This window comes from Phaethon aethereus, assembly GCF_964289735.1.
Source record: "Phaethon aethereus genome assembly, chromosome: Z".
NCBI lineage: Eukaryota > Metazoa > Chordata > Aves > Phaethontiformes > Phaethontidae > Phaethon > Phaethon aethereus.
The window spans coordinates 46,744,279-46,771,419 of NC_138577.1; the positions used below are offsets into that span (position 1 = coordinate 46,744,279).

General features: G+C 37.9%; 1 protein-coding gene across 1 annotated transcript; it reads left to right on the forward strand.

The window, feature by feature from the left end:
* Positions 1 to 2,172: 2,172 nt before the first annotated feature.
* NAA35 (N-alpha-acetyltransferase 35, NatC auxiliary subunit) lies at positions 2,173 to 26,554 on the forward strand (the record flags this gene model as incomplete). Its single annotated transcript, XM_082013698.1, has 22 exons — positions 2,173 to 2,604; positions 3,708 to 3,741; positions 5,212 to 5,326; positions 6,438 to 6,512; positions 7,720 to 7,887; positions 8,683 to 8,749; positions 9,409 to 9,452; positions 10,045 to 10,095; positions 10,950 to 11,033; positions 12,867 to 12,981; positions 13,498 to 13,676; positions 14,769 to 14,828; positions 16,013 to 16,119; positions 16,341 to 16,407; positions 17,564 to 17,662; positions 19,087 to 19,265; positions 21,039 to 21,175; positions 22,544 to 22,611; positions 22,763 to 22,903; positions 24,628 to 24,750; positions 25,768 to 25,848; positions 26,495 to 26,554. Exons 1-22 carry the CDS (start codon positions 2,481 to 2,483, stop codon positions 26,552 to 26,554), a joined length of 2,178 nt encoding a protein of 725 aa, XP_081869824.1. The 5' UTR covers positions 2,173 to 2,480.
* Positions 26,555 to 27,141: the final 587 nt, after the last annotated feature.

Here is a 27,141-nt window from a genome sequence, read left to right on the forward strand (position 1 = left end):
GCTCAGTAAAGTGCCTTAGCAGCTGTCTTTTATATTGGTGGTCTTTACCAAGAACACTAGAAACATTCAGTTTGGGCATTCTGAAAAAAATAATAAAGATCAAACCCTCTGTAAATGGCTCTAAAAAGGCCCTTATAGACATCTATGTCATCCAGTTCCCGCCCGACAAGAGAAATGATCAGCACATCGGAGAGAACTTCTGCAGAGAAACACAGTTATGTCATCTCTGGCATATATGTTTCATTAAAATGGAGAGGGCAAAGAGAAGGGGGAGGAAACAGCTGACACAGAGGGAAAAAAAAAATAAAACCGCTTCAGGTCTGCTTTCCATTGGGCAAACTGCCAGCACGACCTGCCCGGCAGCACCGCGGGGCCCGCTTCAGCTCACGACCCCCACGGCCCCGCGCTCAGCGCTGCGCCGTCACCAAGCTCCGCGGGAGGAGGTGAAGAGACGGGGGAAGACGCCAGAAACCGGACTCATACCACAGGCGCCACAGCGTCTCGCTCGCCCGCGGCCTCCACATGCCGCCGGGCCCCCGTCTGCGAAGAAGAGGGGCTTCCGCCGCTACTCCCCCGCCTCTCCCACCCAACGCGGGGCTCAGGGCACCCTCACCGGCACCGCGCCCGGCTCAGCCCGCCTCGCCTGCGCACCATGGCGCGGCCGCCCCCACCTGCCCCTCTCGCGCTGGTCGCCACCTGCGGCCCCGCCTCCCGCCGACTGTCAGCGGCAGGCGCATGCGCACCTGCAGGAAAGGCGGGGCGCGGAGGATCCCTGCGGCGCCCGTGCGCCTGCGTGGGGACTCCGGGAACGGCTTTGCGGGTTGGTGACGGCGGCAGCGGGTGTGCGCGTGCGCGGCGGCTGCCCTAGACCCGGGCGAGCTCAGAAGGCAGGAGGTAGCGGGGAGGCGCGGGGCGCGGCGCGGCGGGTGAGGGCCCCTGTGCTGCGCGGGGAGCGTGTGGGGAGGGTGCCGTGCCGTGCCGTGCCGTGCCGTGCCGTGCCGTGCCGTGCCGTGCCGTGCCGTGCCGTGCCGTGCCGTGCCGTGCCGTGCCGTGCCGTGCCGTGCCGTGACGCGACGCGACGCGACGCGACGCGACGCTCTCCGCCGGCGGAAGCGCGACTGCTTCCCGCCTCGTCTCCCCCCTCCCTCCTTCGCTCCCTCTCTCCCCTCGCCGGGGCGCCAGGCAGAGTCGGCCCCGCGGAGAGAGGGAGGGAGGGAGCCCTCGGCGGCGGGGAGGGGGAGGGTACCTCTTCGCACGCCCGTGGGCGGCCGCTCGCCGTGCCCGGAGGGAGTTAGGCTGCTCGGCGGCCCCGCGCCTTAGCAGGGCCAGGTGAGCTGCGGGGCGACCGGGGCTGCCTTCGGGGACGGATGACCTGCGGAAAGAGGAGAGTCCGAGAGGGTCTGGCAGTGCTGGCGTTAATATCTGAAGTTCTAGCGTGATTTCCATTTATTTTAATTAGTTTCCCACGTGCTTCCTCACCGCAGCCCGCCGAGTCTGGCCGTCCCTGCGGACCAGTGACATACTGACGGGGGCGAAGGGACTCCTGGGCTAGTTCTCAAAATCCGTATGCTTCCCCTCACCCCCCCATCCCCCCCTTTTGTTTTTGTTAATTGCGGGTGCCTGGGAGGTCTCATGTCGCGGCGGCCTTTGTTTAAAGCTGCCGTGGCGGCTTTGATGAAGCTGGTTTAGAGCTCGCCGGGCTCGTAGGTGTCTCTTGCAAGATCCCCGACTAGATAAGGGGAGATTTAGCATTGCTGGTGTCTCAAAGGCAGACTGGCTGGCAAAACATAAAATTCTTCGGGGCGAGATTGCGAAAGCATAAAACCGGTTGGAAATAACTATCTGGTGAAGTTTAAAAATTATATTCTGGTCTGAAGTTGCTTAACGTTGCTGCGGTAATCTTGATATTACTGTCTCATGAAGAAGTTAGGTGAAATATGCCCGTTTTCATAGACTTGTTTGGATGCGCTTTGTACGAACAACAAACTCGTGTGTGGTAACAAACTTGTGTGTGGTCAGTTTTACAGGTCCCTCTTTTCAGTTCCTTTCAGAGAGCAGTGGGAAGGCATGTGTTTTTCTAATAGTGTAAAACAGCAACAAAAATATTGTGATATCTACATCAGTTGTAAGACGATTTCTTGACATTGTTTCCCATTTTGTTTCCAGTTTGACAATAGACGCTCTGTTATGGCTCCATACTGCTAAGGTTTTGGTGTCCTTAGTCTTTGAGGTTTCATAGCCTACAAGTTAGTTGTAGAAAACCAGTGAATAAGAAAACATTTTCTGAAAAGAATTTTTATTAACAAGGGGTTTTTTCTGGTTTTGTGTAACGGTAGCTGTTTAAATTAAATTAGGTTAGTTAAGTTTCCCTTTCTGACCTGGTTCTTGAAAATAAAAAAAAAAATTACTCCCATGAAGCACTTTTTCTAATTTGAGCATAATGTGCATTATCTCTGATACAGATTTAAAGGTGAAGTACCATGGTTATGAAAGCTTCAGTAGAAGATGACGATTCGGGATGGGAGCTCAGTATGCCTGACAAGATGGAAAAGAATAATGCAAACTGGGTAGATATTACCCAGGAATTTGAAGAAGCTTGTAGAGGTGAGTTGTACTGCTTGTGCTCTGAGAAAACTTGGAATCCTTTGGAGGACGAAACATAGCTCTTTGTGGTGTTTTAAGCAACAGTTTGACCCAGGTTCAAGCTCCAGATGGATGGACTCATTGATTTTGTGTTTCCCTGTGTTTAACTTGACTGTGAGGTTGGAAATAGCAGAATAACCTCACCTTGCTTCCTCTTCAAGATTACATAAATACCTTTTTTACATCATGTTTTTTCATCTTACACGTTTTTGCACCTGCTTTTTTTCTTTGCAAGGATTTCTTCCAATCTCTTCTGCCAAATGGAGACCTAATTCATCCATGCAGAATCGACACTCTTTTTTCCTGTACATTTTTGGATCTAGAGGGCCCAATGATTTATTCATTTTATTGGTCAGTGCATCATTTTTCATCTTTGAAACAAAGCTGAGCTTCTGAAGAGATACAGTGCATTGCAGTCACGGGGAAGCAGTTGCTTCCATTTAAGCAGTGCCCTTATTGTTATTAGATATTAATGCTAGTTTACTATGACAGTGACTATTTTTTCAGCTGATTTTATGATGGCATTAGGGAAGAATAAATAGAAAACTGCAACTTGCCACACACAGTATTACATAATGATAAACACAATATCTTTATGCCACCAGATAATTCCTGTATATTAGTGATATACCGTTTGTGTACGCATCAAATACATCTAAAGGCTTCATTGAAAGTAATGAGGAAAAGCAAGCCTTTCAGTAATTCCCCTGGAAAAAATTAGACATCGGCATAAAGGAGCACAGAAAACTGCTGTCCTGTGTTCCAGGCTATTCAGATGCTGCTATTCGGTAATTCTAAAATCCCTTTAACTGTTGGAATAACAGAGAGGGATGAGAAAACACTGTGAACAACTGGGGTTTTTGAGCCTTTCAGTCTTGAGGGTGCTTTGTAAGTAAAAACAAATGAAGGTGGATGAATGCATGCCTAGACAATGAATATCTGGTCTTCTTCCCGCACCTTGGTCTCTCTTAGCATAAGACCATTTGGTGAGTGACAAGAGTATCCTGGAAAAGTTGCGCTAGAAGGCTGATTGTAATTATTTATTCTGTTCTGTTCCTTTGTAGAACTGAAGTTAGGAGAGCTGCTTCATGACAAGCTGTAAGTATGCTTGTGGGATAGTTCTGGTTTTCAGATGGGATTAGTGCAAATATGTTAATGTTTACTAATAAGCAAGTCATGCACTATCAGCTAAGCTTTTTTAAACTTTTACTTTAAATAAAATAGTTGAAGTTTTCAGAATATCATTTGTCCTCAGCAGTATGTATATGATGCACCTGTATGAATGCTGAACATTTCTCATGGTGCCAGTATAACATTACATTTTCATTTAATCAATGTAGTTAGAAGCTTATAGCAGATCTTATGATCAGTGGTGTTGACAGTACTGAACTATTTTCTGTGGACATTCTTTTATAAAAAAAATGCCAGAAAACTTTAAGCTTTTAAATCTGGTTGCCTCAAATGTCACTAAAGTTTAGGATAAACAATCCATGTACTTTAACATAACTCTTAAATGACATGCTAAAATGGCAGTTGAGACCTCTACAGTTTAAGAAAAAATACATCCAAAAAAACCCCCATGTGCTAAAATCCTGCTGAATTCACTAAAGCATGACAGGAGATTAAAATTTTTAAAGGTAGAAGACTATTTTGCTGCACAAGTCTGTTCACTTGCATAAAGAAGAAAGTGCTTATTTAAGGCTGATATCTCAGAAAACAGAAGCACAGTATTAAAGGCAAACCTGCTGAAAAACATATGCAATGATGTCGCCAAGTAGTTACTCAGTAGAATCAAAGCACATTTTTGAGGTATGGTTTTATACATGAGAGCATTTCAGAGCAGATATGCTTTTCAGAATGAGAACATGCCACACGCAATAACGTTTTTTATATAATAAAGGCTTGTACAGCAATTCTGATGAATATCATCTGTACTAAAGGTGAGGCACTATACACCTTCTTCTGTAGGCCAGTCTTCATTTGGTGTGGTTCTTCTGCAAGCTTTTATGCCCTGACTACAAGTGATCCATTGTCACATGCTGGGGGTGTTTTGTACCAGTTTTCTTACCATGCACATTTTAAACAAATTTGGTATATTCAATGTATGTTATTGCCAGTCTGTGTCATGTATAATGGCATTAGTTTGTGGGGGACATATCTTACCTAGGTTTTTGGATGAAGCATAATGAAGAACAGCTTGTTCAGTTATACCAGGTTATTACGTTACGTGTTCTTTAAAAAGATGTTGGGTCGTCATGAGGTGTGTAGAAACAAGAATGCGTAGATTTAGTAATGGGATATTTGGCTCAGGAGTTCTCTTCAGCTTTAGAGAAAGGCTAAGAGTTTTCTTTTAGGCATCTATGTTCTTACTTACTCATTGAGAGATCCTCAAATTCATGAAAACCATGATCTCTGAAGATCAGTAGTAATGTTCACATACCTTACCTTATTGTCTGTAGTCAGAATACAGTGTACTCAGTTTGTCATCGTATGCTCTTTTGCATTGGTTTGTAAAGACTGTTTTGTATAACATAATTACGTTCAGAACTTCTTATTCTGTGTTCTTAGTTTTGGTCTTTTTGAAGCCATGTCTGCCATTGAAATGATGGATCCCAAGATGGATGCTGGTATGATTGGAAACCAAGTTAATAGAAAGGTTCTTAATTTTGAGCAAGCCATTAAGGTTTGTGTGACTTTCCTGGTTTTGCCTGCACTGTCTGTAAAAGTATGATATAGTTTTATCAAATTTAAGTTAAGCACAGTTCAACAGAATTAAGGTATTCAATCTTTACTTAAACTTGAATTTTTATTTTGGATATTAAGTAAGCAATAGCTTGTGATGTTTAGCTTTTTTGTTATCTACATCATCACAATGATGCTAACTCTTCCAGTGAAAAGTGCTGTGAAATTGTTGGGTATTCATACCTCAGAAAAATAAATTTCAGAAATGAATTTGCACGTCATTCTGTGCTTCTCTAAAATGTGTCTTTGATCTGAAGATGTATTGGTTAGTACCTCTTTAAGCTGAATGGAAACCAGCTTCCTTACAAAAGATGGAAATTAACACTTCATGAGACTCAGTTCATTAGCATTGAACAGAAGCTGGATAATTGAACAAGATTGACAATGGTCATTAACTTTTGATGAGTGGTCAAGATAAATTGATGGAGGGAGGTTGAAAGACTTTCTGGTTTTTTTTGAAAAAATAATGCATTTACAGAGGAAAAAATTTTTTTTACCATGGACCTTGTTTTGAATGGCCTAAGAGAACTCTGTGTAAAATATTGGCCGTCTGAGTCATGTAGAATGTATGCAGAATTGCATACACTGGACAAATGAAATGAAAGAAGCACGGTTTCTGCCATCTTGGTCCTGACCTTAAAGGCAGTAAAACTCTACAAGTATCTGCAGTGTGGAAAGCAGTCTTCAAAGAATGGGTCCTGCATATTATTCCTCATTCAGTCTTTATTATGATTATACATATTTTTTTGTGATTTAAGTGTTGACAGTTAACTGGTTGTAAACTTCTATTGGCTACTTATAGATCAGAAATTTTATTTTAGCTTTCTGTTTGAATAGCTTTATGTTTGGTCAGTGTTTAACACAATGATGGGAGAGCAAAGTTTTTCAGGATTTGAGGCATGTTATGAAGCTGATAGGTAAAGCTAGTGGTGTACAAATATGCTGAATTCTTAACGCAACTGTAATTTCCTTTTTGGCTGTACAGATACTAAGTTGTATTTTGCCTATAGGCTTTCAGAGTCTTTAGCTTTTTTCTTACTTTGTTTTCTAAGGATGGCACCATAAAAATAAAGGATCTCACTTCACCTGAGCTGGTAGGAATAATGGATACCTGTTTTTGTTGTTTGGTAAGCATTTCTCTGCTCTTACTTTTAGATGTTTTTGCTTTCAAAATATAACGTTTTAATCCAGTTTTAAAAAATCAAAAACAAAACTCAAGAAAAAAGATTCACCAAGCGGAAAATACATACTTAGTATTTTAATTTCCATTTAGATATTTGCATTGGCCATTATAAGAGGCACAATTTTGGTGGTGGTTTTTTTTCATTTTTTATTATAAGAAATCATTATGGCAGAGAACGGGTAGCATTTTGAATAATGCTAAATGATATTAAAATTTGTGGTTTATAAATGTACGGTATCTGCCTGCCTGGTGTTTGACTGTGTTGGAAAGTGAGAGCGCAATAACCTGCAGCACTGTTGCTCATTTCTGTACAGCCAATATTGACTGAGCTTACAGGGGTATTTTGAAGAAAGAAAAGAAAATACCTAAATCTGTTTAGAAAGGGAATAAGTGAATTATCACTTTACCTGTTAACTGTGATTTGTTTTTTCTATGCATATGTCTTAATTTCCTCAGTAAATGATACAAATTATTTTCAGTTACTCTTTAAAATTAAATCAATAAAATTACTTTGGCTTTTAAACCAAAGCTCACCATATTTGATATGGTGTAACATAACTTCTGTTCTTCCCCGCTGTGCCCCCAATACTGACTTTTTAAAAAAAAGGGACAGTGGGTCATTAAATATCTGATCCTACTGTGGTTTTTGCTATTTCAAGATAGAAATAATTGTTTACATTACTGAAGCTTTCCTTGTAGCTTAAAGCAGCATGAAATTAGTAGAAAGAGGGGGTCATGAAAAGAAGCTGTAAGTTGTAGAAGAGAATATGCAGAATGTTGCTGAGCTGTTTTATAGCCACTTGCATTTTTCATTCAGTATTTATCTAGAGGAAGCTTATAAATCTGATGGTCTCTTAATGTCATGTCTAAGTCACAGAGATTAGACCTGGACTTTGTGGAAGAGGTTTATCCAGCACCAGAATTTCATAGCGTTATAGGGTTTAGTAGCTTACTGCCTGCCACAGTCAGCAGATGGACAAAGGTTAAAGGTTGAGAGACCTTCTCTTGCCCTTTTTTTGCTAGATGGAAGGTTGCCATGACAGGAACTTCCTTAATGACTGGCTGAAGCACAGTAAAATGGAAAAAGAATGGAGGTATAGAAATGAGGACTTGGCTGTCATGAGTAAAGTATTCAATTTTCTTCTCCCTAGATAACATGGTTAGAGGGACATTCCTTGGCACAGACAGTATTCACTTGCCTTTATATTCATAATCCAGACTTCATAGAAGATCCTGCTATGAAGGCTTTCGCTCTAGGGATCCTAAAAATCTGTGATATTGCCAGAGAAAAGGTTAACAAAGCAGCTGTTTTTGAGGAGGTATGTATTTCAGTATCTCCCATGGTTAAATATGTAATGTTATACGTAGGGTCCATAACACAAATAAAACAGTATATTAGAGAAATTTTTTACTGTTTGATTCAAGGATACTGTAGGAGCAGCAATTCATTCTCCTAAAAGTATTAGACTTGATCTCTTTAAAATGCATGTTTTTTCAGTGAAGGTGTTGCATGCTCTTTTCTGTTTTCTGCTTGAGTATTGGAGTCACAAGTATTTTACTCAAGAAACAATGCAAGTCTTGTGGCTAACCATCTGAAATCAGTTTTACTTGCGGTTTTCTTCCTGTTTATTTTTTTTTTCTACTTTAGTTAAGCATGATTGTCTTTTGTCTAGCAATGGAATCAGTGTCTGATCCTCTGTGCTCAGAGCAGTTTTTGTTTCCTCGGAGCTTGGATAAGTCACTTCTTATTGACTTTATCTAAAACTGATTAAATAGTGCTTCACATCCATAGTTCTTGTAACATTTTGATAGGGTGGCACTTGATGAAAATATGTAGGACATACTGGTATTACGGATTTGTGCAGAAAATAATGCTCCCAACCTGGATTTGGGCAGGAAAGTCACCCAAACTATGGTTGTACAGAATAAAACCAGATTTTTATACTTGGTGTAGTTAAACAAAAACACCCCAAAACAAAACAAACAAACTCAGCACAACAAGAAAACAACCCCAAAGCCCAAAACAAAATGAAAACTCCAAACCCCAACTTGACAATGTAACTACCGTTGTTTATAGTTCACTCTATCTTGCTGCTTTTATTTTTATGTTTTAGGAAGATTTTCAGTCAATGACTTACGGATTTAAAATGGCCAACAGTGTGACAGATCTTAGAGTTACAGGTACAGTTTGTGCTTTCTGTCTATCTGTCCATCAGTCTCTTTTGAGCATGTTGGTTATTCTTAACCAAACCTAATTAATTGGTAGGAATCTCAGATGTTAAGTTTTTTTATTAGTCTTGTGAAAATTGATGGCTTGGTAAAAAGAGAGATGAAAATATTTTTCCCTGAAGAAAAGGTTCAGCTGTTTATTTGTTAAATGCCTGAGAGAGAAGTGCTTTAAGATGTGGCAACCAAGAGGCTTCGCATGAGATAGATACAAACTGTTGGAAAGTGCACTGCTTCTCTGCCTCACTATTTGTTGTGATCTTCTGAGGAAAAAGCAATCTACTAGTTCTAAAGCTACATATGTTATTAGATACACACATAAGTATGTATGTTAGCCTTTTGATGCACTTTTTTTGATACGTACTTGGGCTTTCCCCTGATATATTTTTAGAATATTTATGAGCACTTTAGCTTTGTATCAGTCAGCCTATACTCTAATTTTGTTGCAAAATATCCCCACCATCCTTCAGAAGACTATTTTTTTGTCTAGTCTTTGGCTAATCAGTGTGTAAACACTTCAAAACTTGAGTTCCCCTCAAAACCTTTTTCCCCTGAGTGTTGTAGGAGTACCTCGGAATGCTGCTCAGCTTTTAATTTTACTGCAACTTTTTCAGGTATGCTAAAAGATGTAGAAGATGACATGCAAAGACGAGTGAAGGTATTTTTCTCACATTTGCCTTGTCAATTGCACTTCCAGTGTACTTAACATAGGTTTGGGGGAGGGAGTTGGATTATGAAGAATGCAGTGGTTCTGTGTCATTAAATGGGGGTGTTTTTTTCAAGACCTGCCATAATGGTTTGTGTGACATGCTGGTAGTTTGCCTTCTAGGTAAAGATGCTGGAGTCTTCAGACTTTTCTAAACACTTCAGTAGTTGCTTCACAAGTAATAGGTGGAATATGATGTAGAAGATAACACTGGGCTGGGGCACAGAAAGTATATATTTAAGTTCTGGCTTTTACGCAGCTCTACTATGTGATGTTAAAGTCACTTACTTTACTACAGTTTACAATATAAAATGTTCATACAATTTCCTTGCCTGTTTGAAGAGTTTACTGAGACAAGTGTCATTACTATAGGAGAGTCTTGGATGGTTCAAGTACCTAGATGGTATATTAAGAGGTTTTGAACTTGAGAACTGATTTTTAGGGTTATTTAACAGGTGGATATTCTGGAGAGGGTAAAGGGATTTTATCAGTAGCTTCCCTTTGCAATTTTTAATAAATTATTTGAAATTCTTTTACCTTCTAGAGCACTCGAAGTCGACAAGGAGAAGAGAGAGATCCAGAAGTTGAACTTGAAGTACTGAATTATTTACTTCTTTCCTGGATTTCATAGATTAGTACATCAGTACTGGTTAACTAAGATAATTAGTTAATCAGTAGTTAACAGCTTGTGAGAAATGTGTGTCACCAGTGTTGCTACTACTGTCATATCTGAGCTGCTCTAAACATGGCCCTGAACAAATCCCAGGCCAGCAAGTAGGCTTTTATGGTTTGAAGGGGTAGAGTTCTGGATCGATCCCAATGTCAGAATAGCGATGCTGCTGCAATTCTGCCATTTATGCACCTACCCTTCAAGAAGAAGCCATTAGCAAAGTAGGTGGTTTTACCTGTCCTGTACCTTCTTCCCTCAGTTCCTTCCCAGCAGCTTTTACTGCTGCTGGCAGCCTCACTGTTAAGGGAGAAAGTAGGAAGAGAAGGTGAAAGCAGTGTAGCTCTTTCCAGAAAAAGTGGTAGTTGGTGTAGGTGATGTGCTTGATTTAGAAGGGTGCGGGTTTCCTTTCCCAGTAGTGTTATTTTCTTCAGAAATTACGTTTAATGTAGTAGGTCTTCAGCAAAAAAGGAGAGAAAATCAGTTTAATAATTTGTGGTTGTTTACTTAAGATGAGATTTGAATGGAGTTTGCATAGGAGATAACTGTACAGCCAGTGGTTTTGCTCTACCCAAAGTATCTTAATATTTTTTGTGTTAGTGCTTTTCTGACAGCAGTACAGATTTCTTCCATAAATTCTATAACTTCTCTTCAGTATCATACTGGATACCATATTTCTAAGACTAGAGAGCATACTTCAATAAATCTATTAAAGTTTTTTTTAATGAATTTCAGAATTTAATGTGTATTGCTTAGTAATTCATAGTATATTTTTATTACAGCATCAACAGTGTTTAGCTGTGTTTAGCAGAGTCAAGTTTACCCGGGTACTACTGACTGTTCTAATAGCATTTACCAAAAAAGAGGTATGTTCATTTAGTGTTTCTGTGTTTGCATTGTCATCCTGTGAAGTACTCATTTTTCATTCTCTAAGGTCAAGTAATTATTCTGTAGATTCTATAGATTTGAATCAATGCTGCTGCAGGTAAAATGTTGGATAAGGCCTTACAGCGGCAACCGTCCAGCTTTTGTTCATTTTTAAAGAAAACGCAGGGAAGGCTAGTAGCTGACATTTATTATAGCCTTGTGAGAGGCAGAATATTCGTTCTAGAACACTTAAAGAAACATATTTATGGATTCTGGGTTACTCTTTTTCACACGTGAGCAAAACTTTTCTTTCTCGAGTTCAGTCCCCTTCTATGGAGTTACCTGATACTGGGCAGTGTTTTATCCATCTCTAGAGAATTTCTAGCTTTTCCTTCCATGTGATAGTGAATTTGTATCTAGGCTGCTTTGTTCTGAGAATAGGAATATAACAGCTTTCTGTGCAATTTACCTGTTTTTTTGAATATAAGATTTCCTTATTATTGAGCAAGGAAGAGAACTGCATGTTTTATGGCAAAGGGGTAGAATCACCTGTCACCATAAGACAGAGCTTTTTGTTTGGATAGCTTTTTCTTTAAACAAGGATAAATATCTGTCTATTGCTTATTGTTATGTCCATTTTCATAAAGAAATGAATAAGTATCTTGCTTAAGCAGCATGGAGTTTTTCCCACAAATTTTGCTGCTGGAGCAGCTCCGTACTGTACAGTTTAAAAGACTTTGATTAAATTGAAAGGCAGGTGCAAGTATCATTGATAGACATCAGTGTTGAGGAAAAAGTGATTGAGTGGTTGAGAACAATCGCATTCTGAGTATAACCATTAGTTACATCAGAAATCAAACTGTGACATAGAAGTGATATGCGCTGATGTACAACTAAATTCCCTCTATGTTAACTGCTATGAGTTAATGATCTGTGCAAAATCAGGTTTTCTTAGTGTCACTAAAGTCTGATTACTTGAAGTCTAAGTTAATTACGTCATGGTCTACTGTGATCTTGAATTAGATCTGCTTAGCAGCTTCTTTTAGTAGAGTTGTGGTTGCCATTGTATGTGAACATATATTATGCAGAGCTACAGATGTTGTTCAGCTTCTATTAGATCTTCAGGGTGTTTTAAATATCTTTTTCTAAAAGCAGTCAAAGTTCACTTTGACTTGAGATTTCAAATATTTGAAGTTCCATCAAGGACTGTTAGTCCAGTATTTTTAAAACAAGATTATAGATTTTAGAGAGCTGTTTTAAATGGTACCCAGTTTGCTAACCGATTTGGGTTCGTAGGGCATCAGAAAATTCAGCATGTCAGCAGATCATGAATCAAGATTTCCAGTGGACATCTGGTGTCTTCTAATGTTATATAGTGATTCCATTTCAGTCAATAGGTTGTCTTTTGTCTATATTCTCCAGAATTCTGCATTTTCTAATGGTAGGAAAATTTTTTCCTCTTTGCAGTTTGGAGTTCTGCCTCATTTGGCAGAAGACTTTTGTGGGGTTTTTTGCCTGCCTTCCTTGCCACACCCAATCCTTCAAAATCAAAAGTAGAGGACTCATGTAGTGTATACTAGGTTTTCAGCTGTATTTATTAAGGCTCATCTTATACAGAAAAAAATACTGTATTAAATGTATGTATAGATATGTAGAATACAAAGAACACTTTACTGCACAAAAATCTGTTGGGTGGTTTGGGTCTTTTTTTCAGAACTGGTTGCTTATAAACATTAGAATCCTAATATCATTCTTTTTTTCTGATACTAGCATTAATACTCTATTCAAAATATGTTGCTTCATAATGTAAATAACTATTACCTGCCTTTCAGACGAGTGCAGTTGCAGAAGCTCAGAAGCTAATGACTCAGGCAGCTGACTTGCTTTCTGCCATCCACAATTCATTGCATCATGGTATCCAGGCACAGAATGATACCACTAAAGGAGGTATGTGTCAAATTTTAACCATTTTTTTCCTTTCTTAAATATGCTGTCTTGATAAACTTTAATATCTACATGTATTTTTCAAAAAATCACTATTTACTTTGAACTAATAATACTTGTAACACAACCTGTTACAGATTGTATTGTTTGATCTTAATTTTGTTTCACTGAATGATGGTTCTCCTGAAAGCAATGCTGTCATTTCATGGCCAGAGATAACATGAACTTTTAAGTGCATTGCACTTTGAACCAGTGTATATGCCATTTTAAAATAGGGAACAGCACCTCACTGTCTGTACAGGTATATGCTGAGATGTTAAGAGTTGTTTTTTGTGGGTTTTTTTTTAACAGTAATCATTGTCACAGTTGGGTAGTTAGCATCTCTGGAAGTTAACTGTCAGTTTAAAAGACCATTTTGGCTAATTGAATAATTTGGTTTATACTTTCAAGTTTGAAGTGAGTTCTGAAAACACAACTTATATGCAGCTTCTCCCTCTCTCTCCCCCCCCCCTTCATTAGATCATCCTATTATGATGGGCTTTGAGCCCCTTGTTAATCAGAGATTGCTGCCACCAACTTTCCCTCGATATGCAAAAATAATTAAAAGGGAAGAAATGGTCAATTATTTTTCCAAGCTAATAGACCGAATAAAAACCGTCTGTGAAGTAGTCAACTTAACTAATTTGCACTGTATACTGGTAAGCATGCATATTTCTTATTTATAGCCAAAAATAATATCTTGCAAAAATTAATTTCGTATGTACATGCTATTGCTCACTGGAGCAAAAACTGAGCTGTATGTATAAATCTTTTGGTGTTTCTTATTGTGTACAATTTCAGAATTTGCTGCCTTTCCTGATAATTAATATTTTTCTTCTTTTCGACAAAGACCTTTTGTCCTCTCAAACCTCCCATTTTTCCTGTAGTCTGTTAAATGGTTATGCATGTTAGTGGCAGAGCCCAAGCAAGTTAATTTCCTTGTAACTCCTTTGGTTGCAGAGCTGCATCTGCAGTAGCAGAATGTAATTCCTTGCTATATTCCTGATTTTTTTCAGATTCAGTAAGCAATATTCTGCATATGTGCCTGTAACACAAGAGAGCACTTAATACATGTTTGTTTAAGCATATAATTCCCTGAATAGGCATGAAGTTAAGCACCTGCTTATGTTCTTTCCTGAATAAGTGATGTTATTCTAAGTTACTGCCTACATTTATTAGAAGATGCTTAAATGCTGGAAATACTTTTTGCCATATACGCGTTCACTGACTGAGAAAAGAGCCACAGTTACATCAGTTCAAAGATCAAGCAAAAATCTTTTGTCTTCCTGTTTCCTGTTAAATTAATTAAAACAGTGTTTGCATGAAGCATCTGGTACCACTTAAACATTGCAGTTTTGTAACATACCTGGTTCAGTTATGTTGTGATCTTAACAGATTCACAGTACCTTTTTGCTGTACTATCATCCGTCTAATTGTTGTATCTGAAGAAGAAAATTCAGAAACCTTTTATAGTGTTCAGTAACAGGTAACTGCAGAAAAAACTAGACTTCTAGCTTGATAATATGTTCTGTTTTGTTCAAATTATTCATACTTTCTTACAAGTTGTATAAGCTATGTTATGTATATGTATTTGTGTGTACAAAGTGTATTTACACAATTATATGTATGTGTATATATAAAAATGTAAATGTGTGTGTGTATGAAAATATAAATAGGGGGGTGTGTGTGCGTATATATAAAAAAATTGGCATATTAACCTGAATTGTCTTTTTTTCCCAAATGTAAATTAGGATTTTTTCTGTGAATTTAGTGAGCAATCACCATGTGTTCTCTCAAGATCCCTGTTACAGGCAAGTCTTAATATATGTCTTTGAATAATACTTCTGTGTTCATTATAAATATGTATTCTTCTTCTTGTTTTAAATATTTCAATTATTTGCATGTCACAATATATAAGTGGTAAAAAATTTTCTGGAGATACTTAAATAATAGGTATATGAAGGCTTATGTTCTGATCTAATTTTGAAAAACATTTTTAAATACTGTGGTTTAGATCATGTTAGTACATGCTAATTAAAATGAAATGGTAACATTTTTTTCTCTTGCCATAAAGCTGGGCCTGTACACTTTTACACTTTTTTTTTTTTTTTGCTGTTCTCTGTGTGCTGTCTCACTTTGAGGCTGGTGTTTGTGCTCATCCTTCCTGTTTGGGATGAATTTCCTGTGTAGGCTGCCTTCAGCTGCTACAACAATAAAACTGATGGTTAGAGCAGAATAGGCTACTACTTTTCTTCTCACTGCTTCGCTTACCTTGAAAGTATATTAGATATTCCTCAACTCAGAGTAAAATATATTTCCTTAGAGGAAGTTTTGAATGAATAGGTCGTCCCTGGATGTCAGAACTTCTTTACATTTGATCCTAATTAAACTATATATAGAGCTGATGCAATATAACTATTGGCGAGTAAAATGTTTTCATGGTGTGTGTTCTGACTTTGCACTACATGTGTTTGTGCAATCCCTGTGGGTGCCTGACAGCAGAGCTCTTTCTCCAGCTGCTAAAGAACCGTATAAGAAAGGGACACAGCATTCGTGGAGGAAAGTGGAATGAGCATCAGATATGACCAATGAAAGCAGTAGTATCTATAGGGAGAGAAAAAAGTCTGCATTAGTCTGAAGATTTACCTTTATCTGCCTCCAGGGAAACAACATAACCTTTTTTATGTAATCTTCAGAAACATTTGTCTGATTAAACATCTTTGAAGTCCAAGAAATAAAATCATTTTGCATGCATTTTCTTATGCAAGTAATAGAGTTGTATCTTGTGTCATGGGAATACCACAGAAGTGACAGACGTCAATATGTCCCTATTTCTGAGCCTGTAACCTTGTACCTAGCTCAACAATTTTAATTCTTCAAGCAATCTTACAGTACCTGTATTTTATCAGAAAATTGTAAGAGCTTTTTATCAGTAACTTCTAAAGCATTACTTTTAACTTAAAGCGTGTTTCTGAAAATGCATTTTCACTTTCAGACAACTTTTCTGGTAGATAACAAGAAGGTGTTTGGCACTCACCTAATGCAAGACATGGTAAAAGATGCTTTAAGGTCTTTTGTCAGTCCTCCAGTACTTTCTCCAAAGTAAGTGGATCTTGAGTTTACTTGCATGTGTTTACATGTCTGATAGGAGGATATTTCTGCTTATAAAATCAAGGGCAGACATATACATTTTGTACTTATTAGTGCTTCTGTATGAAGGAGTCAGTTGCTGTTGCTGTATTCATGTTTCTTTTTTAATATTGTGCTATATAGGCTGGAGACATTTATAAACATAACTACATACATGGATATTTCCCTTTTAGGTGTTGTCTTTATAATAATCACCAGGCGAAGGACTACATTGATTCCTTTGTGACGCATTGCGTTCGGGTAAGCGTTTATTCCAGTTACAGCATATTTATGCGTATATGAGCACTTTTGAGATTTACTTACATTTTGAAAGGAGGCCAGTTATTTTAGACACCTGACATGAAGGCAAAATTGCAGAAGTTGGCCATCTTAAAATGATTAACACATTTAAAAATCCAGTATAATTATTGCTGTTTGTTTCCTGTATTATGCTCCCAGATTTTTCACTACCATTTCACTTTATTAGAAATGTGCACCTACTACCTCTTTACAGGGTAGTTTCATGTCAAAAACAAAGGCATAGCACTAGTAAAACCAATTATTTTTACATTCTCTCTGGTTTAAAAAATTTAAAAATTGTTTTAAGATTCAGTTATTGAATGTGGCACAATGAAAAGTTAAGTAAATCACAGAATCATTTACGTTGTAAAAGACCCTTAAGATCATCAAGTGCATCCATTAACCTAACACTGCCAAGTCTACTACTAAACCATGTCCCGAAGCGCCACATCTACGTATCTTTTAAATACCGCTAGAGATGGTGACTCAACCACTGCCCAGGGCAGTCTGTTCCAATGCTTGACAACCCTTTTGGTGAAGAAACTTTTCCTAATATCCAATCTAAACTTCCCCTGGTGCAAGTAGAGGTCATTTCCTATTGTCCTAGACAAGATAAGACTTGTTCTTCATACCATTTGCCATCTTCGTTGCCCTTCTCTGGACACACTCCAGCACCTCAATGTCCTTCTTTTAGTGAGAGGCCCAAAACTGAACACAGGATTCAAGGTGCGGCCTCACCAGTGCCGAGTACAGGGGCACGATCACTTCCCTACTCCTGCTGGCTGTACCATTTCTGATACAGGCCAGGATGTTGTCGGCCTTCTTGGCCACCTGAGCACATGGATTTAGGCATAAGAAATATCCCTCTTACAAAAGCATTCTGTTCTGATCAGATTCCTAAAGGATGCTTGCTCAATATCTTGTTGACTTGCAGAGAAATGGGCTCTTGCATCACTCCAGAGAGGTTGCCTGCTAGCTTGCACTCTGTAAGGAGCCTTAAGGCACCAACCTCCTAGTATAGATGTATAAAACAGGTGCCTAAATAGACATTATAGTACTCCTTCTGTAGTTTCAAAGTTGTGTTAAAAAAATTTAAAACTACACTCTTTCTTTTCAGCCATTCTGTAGTCTGATTCAAATCCATGGACACAATAGAGCTCGTCAGAGAGATAAACTGGGTCACATTCTTGAGGAATTTGCCACCCTCCAGGATGAGGTAATGTCCTAAGTAGCAGGCCAGCAAACTTTTATTTCCAGGTATATTTCTACCAGAGTGGAGCACATGGTATTCGATTCTAGATGAATCACACAGAATCACAGAATCATTAAGGTTTCAAGATCATCAAGTCCAACCATTAACACAAAAGCACCATGCCCGCTAAACCATGTCCTGAAGTGCCACATCCACACGTGTTTTGAACACTTCCAATGATGGTGACTCCACCACTGCCCTGGACATTCTGTTCCAATGCTTAACCAAATGAATGAAGCAACTCCTTTGTTTGTCCTAAAATCTTTAGGACAAGGACTCCTAAAATGCAGCCCAGGAAGTCTGTAGGGTGCGTACAAAGACTTTCTGTTAGATCTGTTGAACAAAACGGTATTACATTTTTTAAGATTAACTTTGTCCAATAAGTAGACTTCAGGAAAACCTGCTGTGATGTCTGTAATTTCATGGTAATTCCACTGCTTGTAGTCAATATCCTGCTTGTAACTGTCAGCCTGCAAGATGTAATCAGGAAAAGATGGATGAGCCACGTTTACAAGACACCTTTGAAAATTCACTCTTATAGCTATGTAAGATGTAAATTGCAAAATTTTATAATGGTTTTAAGAAAAATATAAGAACATTAAATAATAACTCTTAAATATGTGCTCCAACTGATTTTAAACATTTCTCAAGAAGGGGAAGTGAGAGATGACAGGGAAAGTTATATTTTCACTTGCTGGAAATGTATTTCTTCAGCAGTGAGAGACATGAAATAATAAAGTATTTTCCAAGATGGTTTGGTTGAGAGTTTGTCGCAGTACGGCAGCTGAGACATACTGTTTTTTACACTGTAACAGGTTATATGGATTGATTTGTTCAGGACTACTGATAATATTCCGACTTCACGTCTTCCATACAATTACTTTTTAGAACTGAATTTGTCTTAGCAATATTTTAGTTTCTCTGGTTGTCCACAGTCTGTTTCTTGCATATTAAGCTTATAAATTTAATTTTTCAGTGCAGCTGTGTTTATTAATAAACAAGTTATTGTTGCCAATATAGCAAAATGAATAACAGCTTTTAATGGATTCTTGAGTTTCAGTGCTCATGTGACTGCTAATAATCTGTATATAAATACTTTTGTAAAATTTTAATTTAAAAAACCTACTCTTACTGCTGTATTACTGTATAGATTTTTTCTCTGTGCAGCAGAATTTACTTATAGTTATATGATTAACTGTCCAGTTTTCTCACAGTTCTAGACTATGGAAGTGGCGATATCTGTAAAAATATATTTCTGTCTTTTGATCTGGAGCATGACTTTCCTGACCCAATTTGTATTCTGATTTTTTTTTTTTTTTTTAAGATTTTATTTCTGGCAGAACTCTGATCTGTTCCCCAGTCTGTTACTTTGCTCTCTTTTTCAATAGGCAGAGAAGGTAGATGCAGCACTTCATAGTATGTTACTGAAGCAGGAACCACAAAGGCAACATTTGGCTTGCTTGGGCACCTGGGTCCTATATCATAACCTTCGTATTATGATACAATATCTTCTGAGTGGCTTTGAGTTGGAACTTTACAGTATGCATGAATATTACTACATATATTGGTAAGAGGTTGCTTCATTGACAGCTGTTGGAGGAGGGATGCTTCCACAGAGCTGTAACTGCAAATGTTTAAAGGAGGGATTTCAACTATGATTTTTTTAATCTCAAGCTTGCTGAACACAGTATTTAGTTTACTTATTGATAAAATTACAAGCATAGGGAAAAAAAATCTGTTGGTCTCTTTTCTAGACTTACTAAGTAGTGTACTTTTTCTGAAATAGTAATTTGCTATCTATTTAGCTTTTTAACAGTGTCTTCTAATAGCAATGAATGAAAAATATGCTGATTTTGGCAGACAAGAGAATGCAGGAAGAAAGCAATTTCCTTATTCTTTTGTACTACCAAGATCAATAGTCTTGTTGTTCTCTAGTATTTTTAAAAAGATCTCCAGAGTTTTAAGTTGTGACTGTAATCTGAAAGTCGACTAGGTAAAAAGGACATCTTATTCTGTGAGCATAGTTGAAGAGACATCTGCCTTCAGTGAAAATGATTGCACTATATGGAGTCAAAATACTTTTTATTTTTCCACTTCCGTACACATTAATTGTTTTTCATATCTGATGGCTTGGTCCAAAAGAGAAATGATTTTAGATAGTTCACTTCTGATTCAGCATTAAAAATTTGGTGTTGAACCTTCCTATGTTAAAGTGCTTCTATGCTCAGGTGTTTTGGTTTTGTGTTTGTGGCTTTTTTCTGTAAAGCTACCAATAAACGCTTATTAGGCAAGCTGTATGCCTTCCTTCTCAGATATTAGACTGGTTCAAATGACTTGAACTTCAGTGTATCTCGTTATGTTTCTATGCTGTTTCATTGATGGACTAAGCATTAAGGGAGAAAATTAATACTCCAGATACTTAAAGAATCTTCTGGTAACTAATACCTCAGTAATACCAAGTTTTCTGTAAGACAATATTTTTTAACTTGCCCATATTTCCCCCTACCTTTTTAATAAAATCACTATTAATTGGAACTGTCATGTCAACTGCTTTACCTCCTTACTGTAAATGAAGAACAAAAGATAGAGGAAATTTCTGAGGGGAAATGTGGAAATGAAACTCATAATTATGTCTTAGCAATTTTTCTTCTGAATTATGACTTCTTATTAAGTATTATTTCTTCATCCTGTGCTCCAGATCTGTAACTTCTACTTTCTTTTTTTTCCTACTCCTTTTGATTTGAAGTCAGTCAAGAGATCTATTTGACCCACTCAGCTTACTAAGAAATCACTCTTTCAGAGTTCTTTAAGACTTGTCTGAAGTAATTGCATGTGGATCTCATGTTCCTGCGGCCTTCACCCTTTTATCTAATAATTCGTGGCTTTTTAATGCTTGAAACAACTCAGTAATAACCTTGTTTATCAAAACAGTAACTCCTAACAAAATTAGAAAAGGTATTAACATAGTATCTTTTTAAAAAATGAATTCCAGAAAAATTTGACATTATATGGGTTTTGAAATAAGAGGCTTAGACTTCCTTTAGTAAATATATCATTTGCATTATCATTTGCATATCTTGAGCCGTCTATGGATTACTCTGTACAGTCTTGTTTAAAAAAAAAAAACCAAACAAAAAACAAACCAAAAAACCCACAACAAAACCAGAACATAGACTAATCTGTTGATTTCAGTCATACAAAACAGAGTTCTAAGTGCTCTAAAATTTGTCCTTTACTATTAGTTATTTGAGTAAATGACTTGGCATTCAGTGAGGATGTGTGCATTATGAATACATTTTGCACTGTAGTATATAACAGCTACATACTGTTTTTACTGTAGGTATCTGTCAGAGTTCCTCTATGCCTGGTTGATGTCAACACTGAGCCGTGCTGACAGCTCTCAAATGGCAGAGGAGAGAATAATGGAGGAACAACAGAAAGGCCGAAGTAGTAAGAAAACAAAGAAGAAGAAAAAAGGTATCTAGATGTCGAGTGTAACTGAGACCTTTTTTTGCCATTCACACAGCCATGTAGAATTAAAATTCAAGATCTTTTTCCTACCCACATCAGTGTTGACTCTATAGGTCCTGAAGTTTATGAAGGCTGAATGTAAAACTTTTTAACGAGAAAAGTTAGTTGCTGCGTAAGAATTTCCTTAAATAGGTCTTTCAGAAAAACTCACTCATTTATATTCACAGCTTTGCCAATTGTGTTATGTGTTGGATCCTGTGAGATGTAATTAACAGGTCCAGAGGAATTACCTTTGAAAAATACTCTCTTTCCACAGTCTGTCATTCCTGCAGAATTATGTTTTTTGTTACTGTAGCTAGATTCACAAACTAAACTTTCAGTTTATTTCTGTAATTTCTCTTTGGCTTCAGAAGGTGTTCAAGCATGTTTCTTAATTTTACAATGGTAAGTCGCCCCATTTCAATTCAGCAGTAGTACCACTGTGCAAAAGCCCCTTTAGAAACTCATGCTTTCTCAGGTGAATGTGCGTGAGAGAAAATGAGAATTTCCCTTCCTATGTCATAGCGGTCTGGCTCTGTGGTCAGAACTGTAAGCCTGCTATCAAAAAAGCATCCAAAACCAGTGTCTAAACAGCATTTGGTACAGAATTGCCATGCCTAAGTAGCTACTAAGATTGTGGTATGTTGGAGTTATCTTAGCATTAACATTGCAAATAAGCACCATGCAGAAGCTCGTTTTCATTCTTTGCTATTCCTTCCTTTTTGTGTGTTTATCCTTGTCGTCTTTTCAAGGGGAACAACCAATTAGATATAAGCAGCTCAAGGTCATAGCAGCTAAATTCCCTTGTCTCTAGAAGTTCAGAAAATTACTCCTGTATTTTATACTTCTTTAAAAGATGCAAAGTGGGGGGCAATTTGGCAGTAGTTTAACACTGGAAGCTTAAAGTTAACATTATCAGGATAAAAATCTTTCTTACTAGGTTGAAAATGCTTTAACCTTTTAGTCTTAAAAGTTAAAAAAAAAATCCATGAACTAAGAAAAGAGGCTTCTCAACTACAAGCTTTAAATTCTAGACTTATTTAGTGTTGTACAGTGATGTGCTAATACCATTGACTAAATGGACCAGTTTATTTCATTGACGGCAGTATGGTGTTCATGCACCTGTTAAGGATATCTTGAAATATTTTGTGTAATCGGAGCCAGGTGAGCAGAAATGTATATCCACACTTTTTATGCTTTAGTTTTCATTCATTATTTTAAAATATAATTGAGAATTATGTCACTTTCTGAAAATTTGAAAGACTGTTTTGATCTGAAATTACTATGTTTGCTTACATTTAATTAAAAATATATATGTTTATGTGAAATTTGCAGTTCGCCCTCTCAGCAGAGAGATCACCATGAGTCAAGCATACCAAAATATGTGTGCTGGGATGTACAAGGTAATCTATTTGTGCTTGCTGAACAACGGGTTCAATTTTTTTGTAACAGGAATCAAGCATACATTGCATGCCGTCTTTGTTTTCATCTTGCTCACAGCAAAATATGACATAAAGCTAACACTTTTCACTGTATTTATCCTTTCCTTTTCAGACAATGATCGCATTTGACATGGATGGCAAAGTAAGAAAACCTAAGTTTGAACTGGATAGTGAACAAGTTCGATATGAGCACAGGTTTGCTCCATTTAACAGTGTTATCACACCACCCCCAGTGCACTACTTGCAGTTTAAAGTGAGTAATCTTAAAACATGGTGCCGCTCAAGTTTTTGTAAAAAGTCATTTGCTGTCTGGCTTTAGACATTTTCATTGTTGTAAAAAGAGCCTTTAATATCTCAAAAGTTCATATTGAGGCATAAGTCAAAATGGCAAGGAGTTGTAGCTTTAGTTGTGTGCAAGGAAAATATGATGCTTTGAATTTTTACTAAAATTAGACTCTCAGATGTTTAAAAATTGGCCTGATGTGGCAGTTTGAGATGCTTGCATTCGTTTGCATGAAAATAAAATCTCTTTAAAGTCTGACAGACTTTTTGGCTGTGGTTTATATAGCAGAATGTTTTTATTACTGCAACAAGCAAACAGGAAAAATGAAACAAAAGTAATTTTGAGTGTTAAATCACAGAAGTGTTGGTTGGAAGGGACCAGTGGAGGCTTGGCTTGTCCTGTCTCCTCCTTAAAGTAGCATTATAGATCACATCAGCTGTATCTTTGTCTAGCCAAGTCTGAAAAAATCAAAGGATGGAGATTTTCAACCTCTTTGGTTAACCTGATCCAGTTACTTTTCTGGTCCATTTAATCTTTGGATAACCTTTGGAGGGCTACACTATTCATCTTTTTTCCTAATGTCCAGTCTGAATTACCCAAGCCACAGTTTGTGGCCTCTCCCCTCGTATTATATTGTCTGCCATTAACAAGGAACGTTTGTCTTCTGACAACTTTGTAACTGCCTTTTGACTGCTTCTAGGCTGCGGTTAAGATTGCCCATTAGCATCCTTCTCTCTAACTGGAAAAGTCAAGGTCCATTGACCTCTCCTTGTGGGTCATGTACTCTGGGCCCCCAGCCAAGTCCACATCTCAGCACCTTTCTTGAACTGAGTTGATCCAACTCTGGATGCAATATTTCAGATGTTACAGCACAAATACTGAGTATAGGATGATAACTTTCCTTGATCTGCTGGCCATACTCTTGCTTGTATAGTCCCATATGAGGCTTGTCTGATTTGTAATAAGAGCACCCTGTTGGCTTGTATTCAGCTTGGTGTTCACAGAAAGCCTGCTACTTATCCAACTGGTTATTAGCCTCTACTGATTTGTGAGGTTATTCTGCCTAGGGTGCAGAAATTTGGACATTTCTTGTTGAACTTGCATTTCTGGTGGCCAGACTTCAAGTTTCTAAAGGCCTGTATGAACTAAAACTACTATTTTGTATGCCAGCCACTCGCCCTAATTTAGTGTTACGAACAGTTGTAGCGGAAATTAAGACTATCATTAAGACTACCTCCTTGTCATGGACATTTTTTTATCCCTAATGAAAAAAAAAGTTGGAAGTATCAAAATTATATAAAATGAAGTTTTGAACAGTTAAGTATCTCACTTGCTGTAAACTTGATTTGAGCCAACACTGTCATATACTTTTTTTTCCTATTTTTCCCTGTAATTTCACACCTTGCTATACGACATTATTAAAGAAAACAAATGATAAGTTGTTCAGGAGAGGGGTTGTTTTATAAAGAATATTGCATTTTGTGGCACTTTAAAATAATTGTTAAGCACCATATTGCTGCTTGGTATTTACCATTTTAAATAAATGTTTTCAACGTCAGTATTCTGAAAATATTTTTTAGTTGACATAACTTTTTTTCTTGAATATAGTAATTTGTTTTTATTTAAGGTGATAAAAATACGATTTGTTGGCAACTGATTTTAATACATATTTATATATTTCTGTAACACACTAGGAAATGTCGGATTTAAATAAGTACAGCCCACCTCCTCAGTCATCAGACCTCTACATGGCAGCTAGCAAACACTTCCAGCAAGCAAAAATGATCCTTGAGAATATTCCTAATCCAGACTATGAGGTAAGACTGAAATACTGGAAGAGGAGCATTTGCTTATAATAAAATAAGTGTTTGTTTTCAGCTGGATCTGCTTGAGATCCAAAGAGTAGTTTTGTCAAAATGCTGAGCAAAGCTGAGTGCTTTGATTAAGGAGTGGACAGAGGAGGATGGTGGCATCTTAAGACACAGTGGTCTGTTTCAGAACGTTAGATAACATAATCAGGGTTGTGCTCACTGTTCTAAAACCTCTCCCCGCCGAGTATCTTAGATGCTAGATAGCAATTTAGTTCCTTCTTGCACGTTGCCTTCTGGCCCCGTTCTAAAAGCATACCAGTTTTAACAAGGTGTTGTCTGCTTGCCTCGCTTACCTGGACTCTGGTAAGCCACATGTACTCCTGAGAGGTGGGGGAAAATAGGTTTGAAAGTCATCAGGCTGAATAAGATGGAGTTTGGCACTTGTTTCCTGGAGCAGTTTTCTCAGTGCTGGGCTGTAAACATGGGTAGAAACTTCTTCCTCTTTGTGTCTGTGACTGTTTCGGAGCAAGGAGGCTGCTTATTCTGTTGCATCTGAGCAGGTTAAGAGCAGTTACAGAATTAGATTCTACTGAGAATTTAGGAATCCCTACTTTGTTCTCTGGATCCCGGTGGTACTCACACATGAGCTATCTGAGGCTAACCAGGGTAGTTAGAGATAGTTTGAGTGTGCCCAGAGCACTTCTGTGCAAAAAGCCACTGGTTTGATACTTGACTTTCCCCTTCTCATCGTGTCACAGTATTGGGGGTAGGTGCCTAGAGTCTGTCTAGTCTGCCCGGTTCATGAAAAAAGTGACTATTAAAATAAATGCACCCTTCATTAAATTGCATTAATACAGCTGTTATACTTCAAGGCAAATCCAAAACGTCCTGACCTCCGTTAAACTGCTGTTGTTAAGAGGGCTGCTGTATTGTTAGAGTATGTAAACATTTGAGTATTACGTTTTGAAATAATTTTGAGGTTATATGCTTTCACTTGAAAACTTCTTGCTGTTTTGTGTTTAGGTCACTCGAATTCTAAAAGTTGCTAAACCCAATATTGTGGTTATGAAGCTGCTGGCAGGAGGCCACAAGAAAGACTCTAAGGTAAGAAAATGTCAGTTGAATTTAATGCAAATGCAGTGTTAACGCGCAATGTTACCAGAGATGTCTTACAGCTGAATGAGCTGATACAGGCTATAGTTACTCTAACTCTTGCAAGAGCTGGGAAAGTAAATTAATCTGTTTTTCCCTTGAAAATAGTTTGTTGTAGTTATTTAAATATGGAAAACTCCAAGTTCTAAATGTTTTTGAAAAAAATTTGGGAAGTGCATTTGGGATGAGGTGTACAAATACAGGTATTCTTCAAGAGCAGAAAGAAGTAATTGGTAGCAGTGTATCAGCAGCTTGTATGAATACAGTCGGGACAGTGCTGGCTCTCAGGACTAGTGGGTGCCATGTGGGTCAGAGGGAGGAGAGGGCCTTCAGACCTCCTGCCAAAGGCTAGGCACAGCAGGGTGAAGGAACGCACTGAGGCGCACCGGCTCTCTACAGCTTTGTGCCCATCACTACTGGAGTATGACTGGCATATCCAGAACTGGGTTGGAATGTTTTTCAGATATTAAAGAGCTAGGATTTTTTTTTCTTCAATCTTGCTGTTTACAAGTTTTTTATTCTGTCTACAGGGTATCCCTCATTTGAGTATTAAATTCTGTAGTAGTGGTGCATAATGTTTTAAATCTTTTCTTTCTAGGTTCCTCCTGAATTTGACTTCTCTCCTCATAAATATTTTCCAGTTGTGAAGCTTGTTTGAAAGACAAGAGATTACTGTTAGGAAATCTGAAGCATCATTGCGCATCAGATTCCAGTTATAGGATGTTGTATCTAGTACCGTACCCAGACTGAGAGAGATCTCCAGGGTAGAAGTACTGTTACATAGAATATGTGTAGTCTGCCTTTGTTACATGATCTGAATGACAACTGCTGTTTTAAAGTACGCATTGTATAAAGTTTTTATGGGTGAAGCTGATTTTTAATCAATTGTATTGTTGAATGTTGTACCTTAATTGGTTTTATTAATCATTAGTCATTTTTATGAATAAGCTCTGACAGAAAATGGTGGTTTAGGGATTTAATAACATTTAATTGGGGGGCTGAATAAAAACTGTGATGCATTAGAACCTCATGTCTGATAGGCACTGCTTTGAGCAAAGCCACTTGCAGAGACTGACTTTCCATATTTTTGCATAAACTGCATCAAATTTGCTCACTTCGCAAGTAGAAGGACTGGGTTGTCTTCTTGCCAAGTCCTGCAAGCTGAAACAATCTTTATGGAAATTAAGAGCAGATGGAAACTAGTTTTTTAGCTCCTACTGCACTGAATTAATTGATTTTTGTTTT